Below are 20,595 nucleotides of genomic sequence, written 5' to 3'. Positions count from 1 at the left end.
GCAGAGAAACAGGCAGAGAGCTGGAAAAATACAGTATTATTATAAAATGGCCTCTCACTAAGAAGACACATTCATCTGATCAGCAGGATAGAGATTTTTTCTTTTTTTTTTTGAGTTTCATGAGTTTGGAGAGAAAATAACTGTCTTAAAAAAAAGCTTCTAGCTGCATTCAATGTTATGTATTATTATTGTTTTTATCATTCATTATTATTTATTATATATTATTACCCCACATGTGGTAAACATTGATGCTAAAACTAATAAAAAAACAAAATTAGACCAAAAAAAATAAAAAATACACCACAAAAACACCATAACCAAGAAATGAAGGACAATTAATCCAGACCAACAGTTGGATATTAAAAAGAATGACAAAAAAAGGTTTCATTCCTCCTCCACAGCTGACAGTGTTGAACAGGGAAATAATAAAACGGCAAACATTTTCATTTCTAATTCCTGGTAAATTAGCAGAACTCCAACACTGAGCTGTTGGCTTTTGGATATCAACATAAACTAAATGCATCATACAACAGCTACAGCGGACACTCACGTATCATAGTCCTGTATGATTTGTCCCACAGCTAAAATGGCGGAAAGATACTCATTGCTGCCCAGCGGGTTGATGTAATGGAGGGAGGACGGCTCTCGAGGGTTCCCATTGGAGGCCGTGAAGTCGATACCCACCTGCGGAAAACACAGGGGGATGAAAGAGGAAGGGTCAGATTAGAAACGGGTCGTTCATTTAAAACACAAACTTACAATCACTTATAAAAGTGACAACTTCAATTCTCAACATATGACAAGTGAACCAACACAACAGCAGCAAAAAAGCATGAAACAGGAATGTTTGAGTCTCTTTTGATATAAAATGAAACTGCAGGAGGAATTATCCGACTGTTAGCTCTGATAGAAATTCAGGAAACAGAATGACTCATCGTCTATCTCTTTGCACAGAACTGGTGTAACTCTGCTGCAGATCATCTGGATGTGGGTCGGATGTCACTTTGACAAAAAAGTTAATGCCTCATTAATGCCACAGTCGAATAGCTGGAGCCACTGATATCTTACGTGGGTGCAGCAACTAAGACATTAATGTGAAACTACACAAAACTTCAGTTATTAACTAGATACAGCGTCAATTAAAACAAAACTATTCACACAAGCTGATATTTTTAATGACCTGACGTTTTGTGTTTGTTTTTTTTTTTCCTTCAAAGGTTTTTACAACGTGAGGTGTTCGTCATCGGGGTCTGAGCTCAGACATCTTGTCAGAGAACAACATTTCACAACATTGCAGTGCTCCCTTAAGTGGGAGCTAAATGAAAATGTACTTGATATAGCATTTCATCTGCATAGCCCGAACAAATTGCTGCTTTGTGTAACACTCAGAGTAAATATTGCTCCATGATATAGTTTAATTAGACTTAATTTAAAACATGGCCACTTTCCTAATTCCCTAAACATATCAAAAGCATTCAGCACTTTCCTACAGGCCTAAAGCAAAGAATCATTCTGCCTTTCTAAACTTATCTACTGAACAAACAAAAAGAAAACTGCACTGCAGTCGTGTCTAAAAAAACCAACAAAGGCTCTGACATAACACAGAGGCATATTTTTAACACAGATGACCACGGGGCGACACCGAAGAACATACAGTACATATAAATACACACGGCCACATGTGCTCACACGTCCAAAACACAGAAGCACACAGCCAAATATAATATGAGATTAAGAGTGACAAGCTTTTCCTCGGGCGCTGAGGAGCAGTTTGTGTGTGTCAAGAACCCGACCCAGAAACTCCGCCTCCAATGAGCTTAGAGATAAACCATCTCCCTCCTTCTGTCTTTGTCTGGAGCCACTTGGGGTGTTTTCAAACAACAATGTTCTGGTTCAATATGGTCGACAACTGAACAAAGAGACAGTGGAGGGGCAGTAAGAGAGAGGAGAGCTGGAATATGAGGTAGAAAGAGAGAGGGCATAAAGAGCAGCAGGAGCGACGGTCACACAGATGCAGGGTGACAGAATCAGGGTGCTGCTGTGCAGTTGGCACATTAATGTGCATGTGTGTTACTGTGGAATATCATACATGTAAAAAAAAAGAAAGAAGAAGAAGAAGAAACCCGCATTATAAACTACTCTTGGTCCAAGATGACAAGTGGAAAAATAATTCCCTCCCTTCTGAAAAAAAAAAAAGAGTATTGAGAGTTCCTGAGAATTGTTTACTGTGGAGATCAACCTTAGGGCAAAAAAAATATAGTGATGATTGTGCCGTGCTGCTCGCCTGATTGACAGTTATCGATTCTCCTTCCATCTTTCCACAGCAGCTCTATCTTGTAGACAAAGGAGCTGACGACCATGTAAACCCTTATACCTCCATGGTCAGTGTGCGGTCGTGCACAAACATATCAAACACAAATGTGAAACAGCAGGAGACCAGTTGGATGAGAGCCATCACCCCTCTTTGAACTCAAACTGTGAGATAAAAAATGCATAGTGTGTGCTAAAAACCATTTTAGTTGAATAAAAAAAAAAAAAAAGAAAACTGGCTCCAAAACAGAAGAAACCATCATTACTTGTCTTGTAACATGCAATTTTCTGTCAAACTGAATGAGAAACAGCAACTACATTGGATTTTCTCTTCAGGTCCGTTTCCCTCAACATAAGGTGGCTTCAGCACAACACGCACGGAGTCAGCACCTTCTCCTTCTCCCTCGACCTCACAACTACTTTTATCCAAACACAGGTCGTAATTTTATCTTTCATCTTTTTCGTACCTTTACTAGAATTCACTGGAAATTCATTTATTTTTACAATGCGGCCTGCTGAAAAAGACACTTAGAATGAAATGGGTTGCAGCCTCAACCCAAACACTTAATGACACTGGATGAGGAAATAATTAGGATATAAAACTTTTCATCTGTCTATGTCTCATAAACGACTTCAACAGCAGCAATATATATTAAACCTGGATAATACATGACTTTGTATTTAGGCATTTTAATTATCCAACAAACCACAAAGCACATTTTTGTCACCAAACCCTGAGATGCAAGAAATATTTCCAGAAACGGCTGTATTTCCCTTTTTCTTCCTCTATTGCACGTACAGAATAACCTTAGTTTGAAGGCTTTAAATTTGGGACATCACCATTGTTTCCAACACACTCCCTGCTTGAAGCTACAAGCAGTTTCTCATGCACAAGTGACTTAAACACTAGATGACAACCACACAGTGTTAACAAGCAAGTGCACAGAGTGAAATGAGCAGGGGGGGGGGGGGGCAAACGAGCAGCATCCCTTTAATGCACAGAGCAGCAATGTGGCAAAATGTTTGTCACTGCGGCAGACTAGAGGGATTCCACTACTACTAATTTGACAATGTCAAATCGCTGCCATGCTGACATTCACGATGGAGTTTCCTCGGCTGTGTATTTTTCGAGCATCAACCGATTCTCGCACCAGGACCTCCCAGACTCACTTGCATTTAAACAGCAAGTGAGACGGATGGAGGGCAGGTTTTTATGGATTAAAGCTGCTGCGGTCCAGGACAGACTTCTACGCTCAGAGGGTCTGTTCTGGGTTGAGATTTGCTCCTACACGTGTAAAGCATACATGGATCCGTGACTCTCAGCAGCTGGAGGCCTGCACACACTGAAATGAGTACAACAATAAACATTTTGTGAAGTTGTTCAACACTATCATAACTTCACAGCTGGTGATCTATAGTTACCTGTAGTGTAGCTAGAACTAGATATTAACTAGTTATATTGGAGGCAGGACTTTATTTATAACTTAAGTTTACTTGAACACGGTAGGATCTTAATATAAAATATGTACAGGAAATGACTTCCATATTAAGATGCTTAGAATTGATTAAATCGCAGCTGATTACAGTTAAGTAGAGAGAAAAAACCAGGTATGTTGACAGATAGCTGTGGATTTTGTGATTTTTGGTTTGCTGTTAAGGACGAAGTGAATTAAAATCCTCTAGCCGTACAGTATTTGTTGATTTCTCCCTTTTTGCTATTGGTGGTATTGAACAGTTAGAGCGATGGCTACGGCCCAAAGCTCCGCTCCAGTACGTGACATGATACATGCTGCGACTTCTGTACATTTTCTGCACCTCTCACTTACAACCAGAGATACTCTACGCTGCTCCCGATGAAATGAGAAATAACAGCATCATTCAGCTGAAATGAGTCCTTCACAAAAAGCCCATCAGCAGTAGCAGGCAGTCTCTGCGTTGGAGTGTGTAACAGAGAAATGTTGCTCTCTCCTGCAGCTCCCACAGCCCCCAAGACTTTCCCTTTCTGGAGATTAGGATTAGAGCCATGCTAAGTATGATTGAACACTGCTGAACAGCTCTTTTTGCCTGTTTGCGTGTACGTGTGCGGGTGTGTTTTTGTGCACAAGTATGTATATAAAATCTAAGCATCTAAGTGGAGGTGTGTCTGTGAGAAGATGATGCCATTGATGATTGTTTGTGTGAGATTATGTGTGTTTGAGCTTGTCTAAATCAGGCTCAGTGCGTTAGCAGGGAAGGTGCACTTTTGGAGATATTCTGTGTGTGTGTGTGTGTGTGTGTGTGTGTGTGTACAATACGTCATCTTTAAGCATGTGCTATGAAATGTCTGTATGAAGAAGATACTGTGTGTGCGTGTGCTCATTATGGTTTGGCTGCACGTGTGAGATCAGAAATCCGAGTGTGAAAAGGATAATAATGTTTGTGCTCACATGTGTGTATGTAAATGAGTTTGTAAGCAGGAGAGGAAGTATCTGTGTTAAGACAGTATTAGGTGTGTGTGTGTGTGTGTGTGTGTGTGTGTGTGCACATCAGTGAGAGAGCTGCAGGTCTGTGACAAAAGGCGAAAGATTAGGAGGGAGAAGTGAGGATTTAAGAGTTCCCATTCCGCCTTAAATTTGCTCCTCTCATCCCCACTAGAAGAGCAGACGTCTCCGCTGCAGTGAATTTCTGATGGTTGCCAATGAGAAAAGCCTGGAGCAATGAGATGATTCAAACATTTACACAGGTAGTTCTACAAACTGTGACATTTCTATTTTTACATGAGATGCTGAATGTTTACGTTCTAATGTAGAAACAGTCAGCGGTGAATAATTTCTCCGACTGCCCAACCTTTGACTGAAACACTCGGCTGCTGTTGGAGGAGAGAGTGTTTCTCATTCACGTCGCTCACTCAGAAGAGAGCAGCCCTTCATATCTGGAAACACCAAAGCTCAGTCAGACCGGCATATACTGGTTTTAACTGGTGACCACAGCACACACAGGGATCATCAGCATTTCTGCAATTAATTGGGAATGTGGCTTTTAAGGCTTTTTAATGCATCTCCAGTTTAAATCTGGCAATTCATTGTTCACTAAGCACCGGCTTAGATGAGAAGGGGATTTCAATTCTCTCACGGTACATAAAGCATTTTAAAATGAAAACAGTGATAGTTAAACCATAAAAATCTGTGGTAATCGTTGAAATGAACGCTCGTTGACTCATTCCAGTAAACGTTGGCTGTAATGTTTCCTGTTCCTGGCAGATTTGATCAGTTGTAGCTTCACAGATGAAATAAATCAAACTATTATATTACTTCAACATACAGCCTGTCTTGTGAGCAAAAATGGAAAATCAGATGTGTGATTTTGTGCTGTTACTTACTTCACGTTGTGTTTCACTATTTACTTTAACAACTGTTGTAAAGTGGTTAGCTGGTCATGCTAACGTTTGCTATTTGCATTAGAGCAAATAAACACACCTATTTTTTCTATTCTCATGTTTTTGGTTTTGGAACAGCTACAGAAAATACACCAACCATTAAATGTGCCGAGTATCACTCTTGTGAACTTGTGAAACTGTAATTGTGCAATTGTTACTGTTTCTTTTTTGGGACCACTAAACCCAATGACCATAAATAAGAGCCAATTCAGATATCAGTGAGCTGAACGAAGAAGAAAAGTGAAACACATTTCATGATCAAGCCTTTTTCTTTAGGATCCACTGATGGAAACCACCTTCTTCACTGACATAAATTATATTTTATATCATGTACACACATTTTTTTCTCTCTAGTGGAAATTATTTATAGAGATTAGGTACATTTATCTATCCACAGATGATAGTTTTTTGCAGATTTTATGGATCACCATCCAGTTGACATCTGTATGTTCATTATGTGAAGTTAAAATCTAAAGTCTGAGCGGCCGGGGTGGAAACATTACCGTCCACTCTGCTGTGAGAGAGCAGCAACAATAATTTCAGACTGTAAGAGTCCCAAAATAAGCCGAACAGGAACATGAGCCAAAGTAATCCACCGGGCCAAGTACACACAACCCAAAAAGTTAGAAGAGAGGCGAGAATATGAGAAGGAAGAACAGACTGAGACTTCTAGATTCTTTTAAGTCAATCCTTTAAACAACATTAGTTTAGGAAAGATTGTCCTGAAGCCTTTTGATCCTCACATGTACATGAACATTGTAACCAAACCCAGTATCACAGTATTTTCCCCTTCACCTCTTCATCATCAAGGTAAGGTAAGTAAGGATAGTTATGCAGCTACAGATTAGTTGTTTAGATGTTTCATATTTAGCAGCGCCAGATATGTTTGAAAATTAGCCATCAGAAAATGAACAAACGCAATGACTCTTCATAAATATTGTTATATCTCAACATGCATGCTACATCTGACTCCTCATCAGCAGGCAGGAAGAAGGGTTAGGGTCAGGGTCAGTAACAGGGAACCAGACTGAAAGGAGATTTATCAGCAGGGCTCACACTGGATAATAAAAAACTCCTCAGTGACTCTGACTGTGCGTGTTTGATTAGCTACTATAAACAAAATTTTACTCCACTTTCCTCACAAAAGTGTGACACCACCAGGGACACATGACTTTCTAGTAACAAGGCACGGAAATAGCATCTCCCTTTCGCTCCCTTTCTATGTTCAGCAGCCATTTCCATCTCTTTCTTTACCTTTTCTCTTCCTGTCCCTTCATATATATAGATATTATCTTGGTTTTTCTTCAGTAAATTCCTGTCCCTATTTTTGACAGCACCTCCTCTCTGTCCTTTTAATCTCAAACTCTATCCCCTCTACTCTGCTCTTCTGTACTCAACTCATCATCTCTGTGAAACATCTCCTTGTCGTGTGCATTTTTCCTCTCTATGAGTAAATCATCATCTAGCTGTAACCTCAGGAGATGAAAATGCAAAATAAAAAAAAAAAAAAAAAACAAGAATGTTTTCCACCCATTTTCAAGAGCAAAGCGTGCAGGAACATGTATTTCATTATCACAAATAAATAGAGCATGGGAATACAATACTCACAGTAAACATGAGCTGGCATCCTCCCAGAATGTAATCCAGGAAGGTGTAGTCCCTCGTAATCTACAGACAGAGAGGAGTCAAAGAAGGAAATTAGAAAAGGAAAATCATCAGAGGGCTGTCAATCCCAACACACCATACACTGTTAAAGATGTTATGTAGTAATTTATATAAAAGGTCTGGTACAATTTGTCTTTCTCTTTACAAACTCCAGAAGTACACACTATGCAAATAACACAACACTTTCGCTGAAAAATCGGTAAATTCGTTTTAAAAGGAAAAAGTAGTGCTTGTTCAGCGTCAGTGTTCCACCAATGGAGTACCAATCCTTCCACTCCAATTACAATGAATATTTAGCATGGATTTTACTCTCATTAGTCTAATCCCCGCCGGCAGCTAACAAATATAATTACTGTATTAGCAGTTTTGTCCATACAATATATGTGTATATGTGTGTACGTGTGTCTGTCTGTGTCTATACAAACGCTTGTTCATGATTTTCCATGATGAGAACAGAATCAATTATGAGAGCTTGTCATCACACGCATGCAGCTTTAATGTCGTTCCAATAGGCATCTTAAGACTCAGTGTTCCAGCTTAATGTGGGAATCCGATCTAATTACTTATTGAGAAAGAGTTATGAAAGCCCAATCAGAAGTGTGTCGGCTGATCAAAGCGTTTTAATAAATAGTTTCACTGAGTCAAACGTGAGACGGGTCATGACATGAAGACAAACTGAATGGCATGTTTGACTTGTTGGTCTTTGCATTTTGTTCTTCCGCCGCAGAATATAACTGAAATATAACCCAGATTTATGATTTTAAATATGAATTTAGCCTGAACAGTTCAATGTCTAAGTCGTGTAAACGTATATAAATTGATTCTTTTGATTTATTTGATGTGATGCAAATGAAATCAGTGTCACATTCAGCGCTGAACTAACAGACCTAATCTACCGAGCTCTGTGGAGCTGCATGTTTTATCTCCTTCTCACTGATCTGCTCTGGTTCAACACGTACCTGAGCGTGTGAGTGGAGCTGCTGCCGTCAGCTCCATCTCTTTGTGCTCTCAGATTACCTTTGGTTAATGGCCATCAGTGGTGAAAAGCATGAGAGAGAAAAAAAGACGTGCCGCTAACGCCCTATTGACGTACTACGATCGTAGCCTTGTTGAGGTTTTTACGGGACTACAGGGGATGTGCGTTGTGACCAGTTCCTACTTCCACCAACTGTAAAGAGCATCATTGTTTGGCAATGAGCTTTAAGTGCTAAGCTATCTGAAGGCAGCTGAAAATTGCTCAAGGACGAAATTGATTTGTTTTGATTTGAGATGTTGGAAACATCCTTCACATAATGTGTCGAAGAAATTATAGCAACGAGTGACACTGAGAAACTTCGACCCAAAAAGTAATGCCTGTGCTCTTTTTTTTCAATTTAGATACAACTGAAAAAATATAGATACTGCTAAAAAGTTATCCGATCCATCCATCTGTCCATCCATCCATCCCTCCCTCTGTCCATCAATCTGTCTATCCATCCATCCATCCATCCATCCATCAATCTGTCTATCCATCCCTTCATTCATTCATCCATTCATCCATCTGTCCATCCATCCATCCATCCATCCATCCATCTATCCATCAATCTATCCATTCATCCATCCATCCCTCCCTCTGTCCATCAATCTGTCTATCCATCCATCCATCCATCCATCCATCCATCCATCCATCAATCTGTCTATCCATCCCTTCATTCATTCATCCATTCATCCATCTGTCCATCCATCCATCCATCCATCCATCTATCCATCAATCTATCCATTCATCCATCCATCCCTCCCTCTGTCCATCAATCTGTCCATCCATCCATCCATCCATCCATCCATCAATCAATCTGTCTATTCATCCCTTCATTCATTCATCCATCCAGCTGTCTGTCCATTCATTCATCCATCCATCCATCCATCCCTCTGTCCATCAATCTATCCATCCCTTCATTCATTCATCCATCCATCCATCTGTCTGTCCATTCATCCATCCATCCATCCATCCTTACCTTGCATGACTTGACAATGATGATTCCAGAGTTTTTGTAATTTTTCTTCTTCTTCTGTTTCTTGGGGTTGATGCACTCAAACTCCACCTGAAGAGAGAGACGGACAGCAGGAGGGAAGAGACAGATCCAAAGAATAAGAGAACAGGAAAAGTTAAAATGAGGGGAAAGAAGAGATGACAGCTGAAGTGGAAAGAAATGCTGGGAAGGAACAGAGCAGACGACTGAGAGACGTGACTTGGATCTGCATGTTTTCCACCCGCCGCCTACAGTAACTTCAACCTGACAGTCAAACTTCACCATGTATTATGACCAAACTGCAGCGGTGCAACAATACGAGACAAATGAATTCTTTTTAAGTGATGAAGATGAAAGAAAAAGGAGGACTGGGACTGGAAGTCTGACAAATGAACACTTTAGATGGCCGTGTTTTTGATCAAAAGAGACACTTGAGACACACACAGACACACAAACTCACATGCTTTAAGTCAGTTGGTGATTCACATGACAGGTAGCTCTAAATGCCTTGTCATGTTACTAAGGCTCAGCTAAAAGCTGTTTTACATCTCAAAAGCGCCCCTCATTTTCTCATCCTTCCTTTCACACACTCTGTCTCTCGATCTCCATTTTTTTTTTTTTTTAAACATCATTACCACACAGACACTGTGGGAGAGCGAGTCATGAGACTGCTTTAACACATGTGCGCACACAGCTTCACAAATGAATACAAACAAACACACACTGATGCACATGTGAGCCCATGCAGAGCTGCTAATGAGCACTGTGTTCAGAACACTGCATCTTTACAGCTTCAGCAGATCAGAAATATAGAATTGAAAAGAATAAATCTTAATACCATTTAATCATTCAGAGCTCAGACTTAAGCCCCATTGAGTCCTCAGAGGCCACAACATGTGAAAAATGCAGCCATGCAGGTCTGAGTATCATTATTCTAGCTTCATTCTGAAATGGATTTAAACTGCAAATTAGAAAAGACAGAGCAGAATGTGGGCCAATTCAGGCAAAGCTGAAAAGAGACAAAATAAAGCTGAATCAATTGATTCATGCCATTTACATTCTTTATTTCACATTTCAGGATATAGTAGCTGAGGTGTAAAAGCTGGGCGGCTCAGTGAGGCTGTTCACATCCATTATATAATAATGAGATGTTGTGACGTCTCAGCTCCATCTCAGTTTGAATTCTTTATAGTCTTTTTTTTTGCCTAAACTGTACCTGAGCTCAGTTTCAGTGTCACTAACACCTTTCAACTATTATTCATTTTTATTTATTCATTTATTCATTTTCATATTTAACAGCACATGCAGCATTTATAACGGTAGCTTGCTTGTGTACATTTAGCACGTTAGTTTTGTGTCATGCTGAAGCTGAAAGACGTCCATGTTGAGACTAAATAGTTGAATACAAGCAGTATATCCGTCCCTGCCTAATGTCAGAGGTTGGAATAATGGATGGATGTTATGTGTAGTCAGGTTATCTCATCTGACATCCCACCAACAGTCTAACAAAACACTCATGATCAAAAATGTTTTACCTCCACTGAGTTCTGTGCTTCACTCATCTTGGAAACTGTAGTTTGAAACTCTCCAATGAAGTCGTGGCCTCCATCATTGTCATAGTCATAACACAGAACCTGTCATTGAGGGGAAAAATATCTTGTCATACCGTCATCTTTTCCATGATGGGCTTGGCTTCTGTAGTAAGACGCTAAGATAACCAGTTCGTGTCCTTTGCATGGATATTTTACACAACAGCAGTTTCACAGGTCGATAATAAGCTCCAGTCACCAACCTTGATGTTTCTGTCCACATCTCCATTGCAGAGAGAAATGAGAGGAACAGTGAAAGATTTCCATGAAGGGTCCAAAGTGTTTTTTATGACCTGAAGTCACAGACAGGAAGAGGTTGGTTATCTTTAAATTCATCTGCAGCAGATCTGTATATATGATGTGGCTGCAGTCGCAGTACGGTCGCCTTAAAACAGCGTGACTCACCTCCGTCCTGTGCACCAGCATCCATTTACCGTCTTCTCCCTGTTTGTGAAACTCCAGGTAGGGGTCAGACTTCCCAAAGAAGTCCTGCAGGGAACACAGTTTATGTCACGTGAAGGATGAATGTCTAAACAATAGAGCACATGGAGGTTATCCCACTAACTAGTAATTATATCTGGCCACTTTCGTTAAAATATACTTCTTGATGTTCTGGAAATAATTTACATGAACTTGAAGAATGAAAAAAATTTATTGGTCAGACATTCAAATTAATTTAGTCACTCCAAAATGAATAGTTCTAATGAATTAATATTACGATTTCTGCCTTACAAATGTTTCCTGTTGATTTTAAACACAGCTTGAGTTCGTACAATGACTCTGATTTCAGGTGTCTCCGATGATTAAACCACCAGGATACGGAGGACAGCATTCACACCTTGGCATTAGATAAAAATCACTCTTCAAGCTGTGTTGTCATTCTCACAACATCCCAGCAGATACCTTAAAGGACCAAGACTGAAAATAAACTTTTAAAAATACGAGCAGATCTTTTACAGTTTTGATTTCAAGATATCATTGCACCTGCCAGCGCATTAGTTTGCGGACAAAGGTACAAAGTGTGAAAATATTTACTGTAAATGTTGTCAATGTGGGCTCAGCTTGTGTGTCCTGAAGTAGTAGATGCGATGCTCAAATGTACTTTGTGTAAGCGTGTGTGTGTGTTTGCATCCTGAGTGTGTGTGTGAGTGGGTCCAACTACCTACCTTCTTATCCAGTTTACGCCCATTCAGGGTCAAAGTGATGATTCTGTTGTCAGACAGCTCCTGAGCTGTTATCTAAAATAACGTTTACAGCACAAGATTAGCTGCAACGAAACTGCTGAGAACTATTAAGAGTCACATCAACATCAGCAAGAACTCAGTAACACCTCTACTGTCGTCATCATCATCATCATCATCATCATCATCATCCACAACAGCCATTGCAAACATGCCATTATCGTAAACAACAGCACCTGCAGCCACACGGCCAGCAGCAGAAACCTTTAATCTTCACTGTGTACTGAGTGACTCAACCTGTTTAAGGTGGCACTGATGCTTACTGTAATGGATCCCTTGCCAGCTGGCTTCCCATTGGCTAAGATCAAAGGTCTGTGGAGCTTCTTATTGGACACAATCTAGCAATCAAAGAAAGACACACAGGACAGAACAAAATCAAAAAAAAAAAAAAAAAAAAGCTGAAATAACACCTCGCCAGCATATTTGGTCACAATCTCAGTAACAGTGTTGAGATTGACCTTTGACCTTTTGGGTATAACATGAAGTCATTTCACTTCATTTTGTGTGTATAGACATTTGAAATTGTTAATTGTGTCATAATTAGTAAGTCGTCATCATAAGTCAACAGCCACTGTGAGTTTTGTGACCGTTGACCATCAAAATTTATTCCACTCATTCGTGAGTCCAAGTAAATATAAATATTACGAACACAGAAGTAATAATACATCTAAATATTTCCATACCACTCCGAGTGTACAAACAAATTCTCCCAGGAAGTCGTGCTCGTAGAGCTGTGTGGCACACTTGTCTTCATCGAATATGGCGAAGCGAAGCTTTTGGATCTCTTCGAAGTGGTAGTCCACCTGGAACTTGACTCCAAATACTGGATTCAAGTTGTTCACAGCGGTTTCAGTGCGGTCCAGCTAAACAAGACAGAAACAACAAAACTCCCTTTAACATGTTTAATTAAAGCGCACTGTGACCATACTTGTGTATCCAGCATAATAGTAAGATCCCTTTAGGAAGAGATTTCAGTTCCAGTGTCATTCTTTTTCTCGTGAACCTTTGCTGGGACTGTTGATGAGAATAAGCTGTGAAACTATGAGAAAACACACGTCAGATTTTATTGGACTGAGACTTACATTTAGCCGTCTCATATCATAACTTTAATATTATGCATCCATCTCTATGATCCATCCATATTAAAGCCTCTCTGATATTTCTGGACCAGCTGAGTTGCCACTGTAGTTGAGGATGGACTCTCTATTGCCTCTGGCTTCCCGGACTTCCCTCCATTTGTTGTGGATTTGGTGCTTGTAATGTCTAACAGCACCAAAAGTTAGCGGAAAGGTAAAGGTACCAACAAGCTAAGAGGGATTCATCTTCTGGGCACCATGAATGTGTGTTAACCCTTTCTTTTCTAGGTGGGTCCAGCTTTGAGGTGGGAGTGGTGAACTGCCATCGTCCCAAAAGCAGCCCGGACAGCACAGAGGCAGATTAGAGTGTGTGGGTGGAAGAGCGCTGTGAGAGCCATGTTATTTGCTGCGGGACTTCTAAACCAGGTTGTTGGATGACTAACACTTACCAGCTGTGTTACTCTCCAGTCTGACTCACACATGACACACGACATGTTGTGTTTATTCACCATTAGACAAGGTGACCACTGATGCTTTGGTGGCTGTAATAACCTCAACACACTGGGAAAAAAATTATAAAACCAATTCAGGAATAGAACAGACTGAGTTGCTTTCGGTCTACTGTTGTGGCTGTAAAACTTGGTCCTGAGCCCCCTCAGATACTGCGTGATGATTAATAACATTTGGATTTTTTAATTTTTTTTATCAGCTTTTCACACCACTCTCATACTAATACTTCAAATGCTTTTACTGAAAATACCTCTGATTTCTCTGGCTGCGGATATTATCTCTCAAGAGTTGAGAAGACAGAGGTTGCAGAACCACTTCAGAGTGAAAAGGCTTTTAAATTTAGACTGCTAACGGTGCTTATCCATCTATCTGCCAGGGAAGGGAGACAAGAGAAGGACTGCACTCTGTTGCTTAAAAACTGATATTATTGAGGGCTCAGGAAAGCCTGGCAGCCTGAAGACCTTCCATCTGTGTCACATTGGATTTTCACCTGGTTCACTGGGCTATGGAAATGAATCAGAGCCTTGTGGCACTTTTTATCTTCTATTTTTATCGGTACATGTCTGATATCATATCAACAGAGTGAGAAAGAAAACAACAAAACAGAGTCAGACTGAAAGATGCCACGTGTGGTACAAACAACAATAATAACAACCAAACTAACTCCCTGATGGAATAATAGCCTATTATTAATTTTAATATTATGTTACTATTTCAGAAACAATATATATATATATATATATCATAAGCTTGAATAAAATCACAGTATCTGTCAGTTTTGCTGTCTGGATTGCTGGACTGTGTCATTTTTCTTTGTAAGCAAACGGAACAATTCCCAAAAAGGTTCTTTGTCCAGTTCTGCAGTGAAAATGTGTTTTTTACAGTCTGGTTGTCCCTTTAATGATATAATAATGATGATATAGTTAATAGGGATGAGTGAGTGCATCACTATCTGTGTTCGGGGGGCGGGGCTTACGACGGAAGTGGGCGTGGTTCATACGAAAGTTGTATTTTTAAGACTGAAATTGATACGAGTTGGTCAGAAGTTGAAATATTTATTATAAGCCTCATTATATCTTTTATTTACAGCTTTGTGTGACACCAAGGTAAGGAGAGAGAGGCGGTGAAGAAGTAGTGAGAATGAGAAACGCGACGCGTTCAGTCAGGTTTTTACCCCATAAGCCCAGAAAGTGGGGCAGATTAGAAACGTTTGGGTTATAAAAAGATATTTTAAAAAGATGATGTAGCCTAACTTTTATCTCTATCAGGTTAAAGGATGATCTTACCGGAGGACTCCATCAGGTAGATGTAAATATCGATGTGTCCCCTCCGGCCGTTCAGCGGGATCATTTCTCCATAAAACAGAAAGGACAATGATTTCACTTGTACCGTTTTTTCTCCGGGACAGCTGGCGTGTTGAAACACTCTTCTAACATGTTGAAATGATGTTTTAAGCTAACTTCTGGACGAAACTTCTGTTTTTTTAAATGGTGCCGCCGATGGGTTCCCTTCCGGTGGGCGTGGCTGTCGGAGTATGACGTGTGGCGCTCTGTCCAATCACAGGACGGCCTGAGGCCTCTCCTTCAGCCCAGCCGGATCTGGACCCGAATTATTCGTTCGGTAGTTTAACGATTCATCGGCTCTCATTGGCCATGAGACTAAGTTTTAGGTTCCTCATTGGCTCCCCAGTTAATGAAAACTGTTTATATTCAGGAAATTCACTGATTACAATTTTATACAATCTATTGGATTTCAGCTGTTTCAGAGTTAACACAATATAATTTAGGAGTGTTTCCTAAAATGAGTAAACTCTGCTCAGTTACACCAAATTATTCTTAATGTCAACAACAAATATAACTTTGGCAAGTTTTACATCACCTGTTCTATATTATTTAAAGAAACGAGAGGTTCTCCACATGCATCGATTCAGTTTTATCTTTTGAACATTTGAACAAACCTTTTCTTAACTTCAAGTTTTTTTTTTTTTAATAATGTAGAATTGTTCCATCTTTTTGCGTTGAGATCAGCAGAGCATTTGGAGCTTAGGGAGGAAAAACGAAGGATTTAGAAAATAGCCCAGCCGGTCTTTTAACTGGGCGTCATGTCATTATCAAAGCTGATCGCTGTATGAAAGGTGGATCATGTTCTTACAGCATTCAAACATCACAGCCAGTTGCTCTCATATTTTTCCATCATGGTTTCCTTTGTTTACCACTTTCCCTCATTTTCACTTTTTTGATCTGTCATTTATTCATATTCTCACCTGTTTCTCTTTCCCTCCACCTGTTTTATCATCTCCCTTCTTCACACCTCCTCGCTCTCACATTGTTAGCCTCTCTCACCCCCCCAGTAGGCCCAGCTTCACACCTCTCTCTCACAAGACAGATGAAGATGGACAGGAAATGAGGCAGATAGGGACCGGAGAGGGGAAGATGGGCACCACAAATGAGGAAGACCTTTGGAGAAGAAAGGGAAGCAAAGGCAACGCTAACAGGAGGGATTTCAGAGTGTGAGAGAGCTGTGGATCAAATCCAAGAAAAGGCTCGAGCCTCATTTCACATCCTGCATCGTTCCCTCACTCCAGGAGCATTAAGCCTTTGTTTCCTTTCCCGTTGCCACGGCAACCACTGCCAATTTCACATCACAACCACATGCCCTGCTGACCGACAGCTAGCTACAACCAGCAGCGCTCGCCTACACACATGCACAGATTTACACAAAAGACAGCTTGCCCTGTTGACCAGCTGTTCGCTACAGAAAAGCCTTGAGGCAGCGAACTACACCTACACACACACAAACACACAACACATGCACACACTAAAACTTCACCCCGATTTACTCCTCAGTCTTCAACTTAGAACTCATGCATTTCTCTTTCGACGCTGTAAAATCATGTAATCAAGCCAACAGGGCTCAAACACAAAGCCTCCAGTTTTTAAATCAGCCATCACCATGCTGGTTTTTTGACACTGCAGTAAAGCGTATTGGGTCCAGCCTGCTGTGGACTTTCTCCACCAGGTCACCATCTGTGGTCTGTCAATCACACAGTGGCCACGCCTTCATCCACACACCGCTTCATCATCTCTTTCCTTCGAAATGGGATCATCGATTAAAAAATGAATTCTATGTTGTTTCAAGGAAGACTTGAGACTTGTAACTCAGACTCGTTATAAACTCATGAGGAAAAAGTTTACTGAGCTAATAAATCAAATCAAACGTGGGAAAGAGTACTGTCTATGTCAAATATTCCAGCATCCTGTTGGGCTGGTGATACCGGCTCAGTTCTGGGGATTCATGGCAGATGGTGAGTTTAGATCTGGCTCACATTAACCTACAAAGAAACTACAACAAACAAAATGCTCATTTCTTCTGCTCTACTGGAGGACCCAGCATGGTGCGTGTGACTTTGAGAGGACTTAAAACTTATTTAAATGATCCGTTCGTCTCCCTTTTCTCTTCCTCTCTCCACCTCCCTGAAGTTGAATCATAGAATGGAGCAGCTGCAGATTTGATAATCCAAACACACATATTATCTCTCTGATCTGGTTTTAATCCTCCATCCTCTGCTGATTACTTCCTATTTTCAACCTGTTTTATGAAGAAGATACGTGTCTTCCTCTTCCTCACTCTGCTCATCATCATCATCACTGCATCCTTACCTCCACCCAGTTCCCATCCACCTCATGGAAGAGCACGCAGAATGGGTCCGACTTGGAGGCCACGTCTCGGTCCAGCAGGCTGGCCGCCGTGACGGACAGCTCCACCCGAGTGACGCAGTGCTGAGGTCCGACGCTGCAGGTCTGTCCCTCAGTGGCGGAGCCCAGAGTGTAGGCCATCGTCTGAGGTCACCAGCAATCACCCTGGAAGAAGGAAAACAGAGAAATAAGTGGAAATCACTCAGTCACCCACACAACATCCCATGCTGGCTGTTTCTTGGCTGACCTCCTTGAAGTCTTACAGCTTGGACTGCAGACTTCAGCAGCAGGCTAAAAAACAGTATCCATCATAATCGTTTTAAAAGATAAAGAAAGTGAGACGGCCCTTCCCAACATCAGAGAGCAGGAAGTGACATTTCTAATGGTTCCTTTCTGTCTTAACTCCAAGAATGTATAAAATGCAGCAAATTCTCACCAAAAAAATCTGAATAATAAGAAATGTACTTTCTTTTGATCAACTAATGGATTGACAGACAAATCAAACTTTCAAGCTCATTATGGCTCTTGATTGAGACCAAGTTATGAGACCACAAAGGATTTTGAAATTCATCAGGAGTTAGCAGGATATCGTTCAGACACTATTAAGGTTTGTGATGTTGGCGGTGCAGCACACTGTGAACTCATGAGAACTCATGAGTTCATCTGTTGGGGACCAATAATTTCAGAACCAGTTTTCATGGCAATCCATCAAACGACTGGATCATATCGTCTGGACCAGAGGGCTGGACGGACGGCAGCTTTAACACTGACAGAGGTCAAACACCACAAAACGAAAAGTGTCGTCACATCTGATGATTCTGAAACTGAGACCAACACACAGACCTGTCTTTAATCCCCTTAGTAGACAGTCATCTGCCCACTACTGATGACTGATGATTCAATAAACAAATACACAATGTGAGGATAAGATAAACCGTTATTAAAATAAAATAATAAAGAGATTTAAATTCTGAATCTAAAATGAATAAATAAAACAACACTACCCTACCACAGAAATATAGAAAATACATGGGAAACATTGAAATGAAGAACGTTTACACTGGGTGTACGCATCTGTTGCTATGGAGAGGATGCGTTTCTCTGGAGACATCAGTGCAGAAGTAGATTATCATAAAATAATGGCAAAGAATAGGCTGACATGTGTTGAATGTAAATAACGTGTCAGTGTGTAACCAACAAACAGAAATCAAATAAAATAAAAAACTGCAAACATTTCATCCCCTGTGGGTTTACAGCCTTTTGCAGACTAACCAGTGTTTAGATTCAAATAACCAACTGTGCAAAAACTAAAAAGAGAAAAACAGACAAACACACAGAGTGGGAGCTTCAGCCTGAGGAAAGGTCACGTCTGCCCTCCAGGAACAGCAACGATTTCACTACTGGAGATTACAACGACCGAACACACACACACACACACACTCCTGATCAGAGCTTCTGGAGAAAGACCAAAATGGTGATTAAAGGAAATTAAAGGAAAAGACATGAAATGAAAACTGAGTGTGTCTCAGTGAATGATTTTCGACGAGTGTTGGGGACAAACACACAGGCAGCACATTGTGTCCACAGAGGTGGTAGTTGCTCTCAGAGCAGCATGTTAAAATGATGCTGACTGTTGCTAAGATACTAATGTGTCATAAACGGCGTGCTCCTCCCACTCCGCTCCTGTGATGTCACACTGTACTGAGAATACCAAAGCAATATCTCCATTCATTCACTCAGCCATTCAGAGGCGGCCGGTGGCTGCAACACTTTAACTCATTCATCTGAAGTTCTCTCATTTACTCCTTAATTTAGGTTTCAGTCATATTATCTCAGACTCAAGGTTGGAGTCGGAGCTAAACTGCTGATGGAAACACAGTGAAAGCAGAATAAACAGAAAACAGGAGAATGAAAACTATCTTTTTCTCTTTCTTCAAACACTTGAGGTTCAAACATCCTGGAGGTTTTGCCAAAGACTGACATTTAGAGAAACACACACAAGAAGCATCTCTAAACTCTGACCCAGCAGGTAGGAAAACCACCATCTGAGTAAGCTTTTGCTCCGTACAATGGGAAAAAATATTCAGTAAATAAAACTGGAGCTCCTCTAAGACCCAAACAGTTCCCTGTCAGAGCTGAATGCGCATGTCAGGATGATACTAAATGAAATAAAACCAACCAGTTCAGCAGCTGTGTTTATTCCCTTCTCTGCAGGAGGGCAGGTGAAGTGTGACTGTCCGGCCGGCAGACCAGCATGGAGGCTGTTTCTTCCGTGTTAATAACTCTGAACTGTGCTCACAGACATTTGGTCTGATTACAGGTCCTACATGTCTGTCTGCCACATCCGAGCCACAGCGGTCAAAGGAAATGAGGCGCAGACTGAAAACAGCAACCACTTTCAGATTGGCCAATTTAGCATGACAAAGATTTAAAATAAAACCAAAAAAACAACTGTCTCTTTCATGCATATTATTAATCCTGCAGGCAGTAAAATGTTAAAATGTTTCAGCCTCCTGCAGACTGTAGTTTGATGTGACCAGCTGAGCAGCAGCCTTCTGCAAACAGGCAACCTGTGAAATCTGAAAATCAGAAAAAAAAAAAGAAAAAAGCAACAAGAGGTGAAACTAACATCACACTCACCTCTGAAACGACGCCCAACTTCTCTTTCCTCTTCTTGGATATTCAATTGTCAGTTTCCTTAATTGCTGCGCACAGTGGAGGAAAAAATACACATAAAAAAAACCTCTCAGTCACTTTTTCTTTTTTTCTTTTATGAAAGAGTGAAAACTAAAGTTGTCCTTTCCATGTTGTCATCCCGACTGTCCTGGAAGGAGCAACAGTGTGTGGACATAAATCATCTTCTTGCCCGCAATACGTTGAGCTGACAGACGGAGCTCCGTCAAGCTCCCGGGAATCACACCACACCGGAAGACAGGCGAGTTTCCCTACAAAATAAGAGCACGCGAGCGTCCGAGGGCTTTTCCGGCCTAAAAGTGTCACCTGCTTGTTTTTTATTCAGGAATACTCGCTGCTGTTTCTAAAATGGCAGACATGATGATTACACACCTGTGTGACTAACGTGGTT

At 40.8% G+C, this 20,595-nt stretch overlaps 1 protein-coding gene across 1 annotated transcript in view; it reads right to left on the bottom strand.

Annotated features, from left to right (window-relative positions):
* Positions 1-20,314, bottom strand: part of cpne2 (copine II) — a 29,831-nt gene extending 9,517 nt beyond the window's left edge. The window contains exons 1-11 of the mRNA XM_029522317.1: positions 20,151-20,314; positions 17,475-17,675; positions 12,913-13,092; positions 12,493-12,567; positions 12,155-12,226; positions 11,394-11,477; positions 11,192-11,281; positions 10,935-11,033; positions 9,385-9,471; positions 7,334-7,393; positions 551-684 (exon numbers count right to left, since the gene is read on the bottom strand). Of these exons, the coding sequence (XP_029378177.1) occupies positions 551-684; positions 7,334-7,393; positions 9,385-9,471; positions 10,935-11,033; positions 11,192-11,281; positions 11,394-11,477; positions 12,155-12,226; positions 12,493-12,567; positions 12,913-13,092; positions 17,475-17,651 (1,058 nt within the window). The 5' untranslated portion in view covers positions 17,652-17,675; positions 20,151-20,314. The remainder of the gene's footprint in view (positions 1-550; positions 685-7,333; positions 7,394-9,384; positions 9,472-10,934; positions 11,034-11,191; positions 11,282-11,393; positions 11,478-12,154; positions 12,227-12,492; positions 12,568-12,912; positions 13,093-17,474; positions 17,676-20,150) is intronic.
* Between the last annotated feature and the right edge of the window lie 281 nt (positions 20,315-20,595).

The sequence above is a fragment of the Echeneis naucrates genome, chromosome 16 (genome assembly GCF_900963305.1).
Source record: "Echeneis naucrates chromosome 16, fEcheNa1.1, whole genome shotgun sequence".
Lineage (NCBI taxonomy): Eukaryota > Metazoa > Chordata > Actinopteri > Carangiformes > Echeneidae > Echeneis > Echeneis naucrates.
This window is presented reverse-complemented; position numbering and strand designations above follow the sequence as displayed.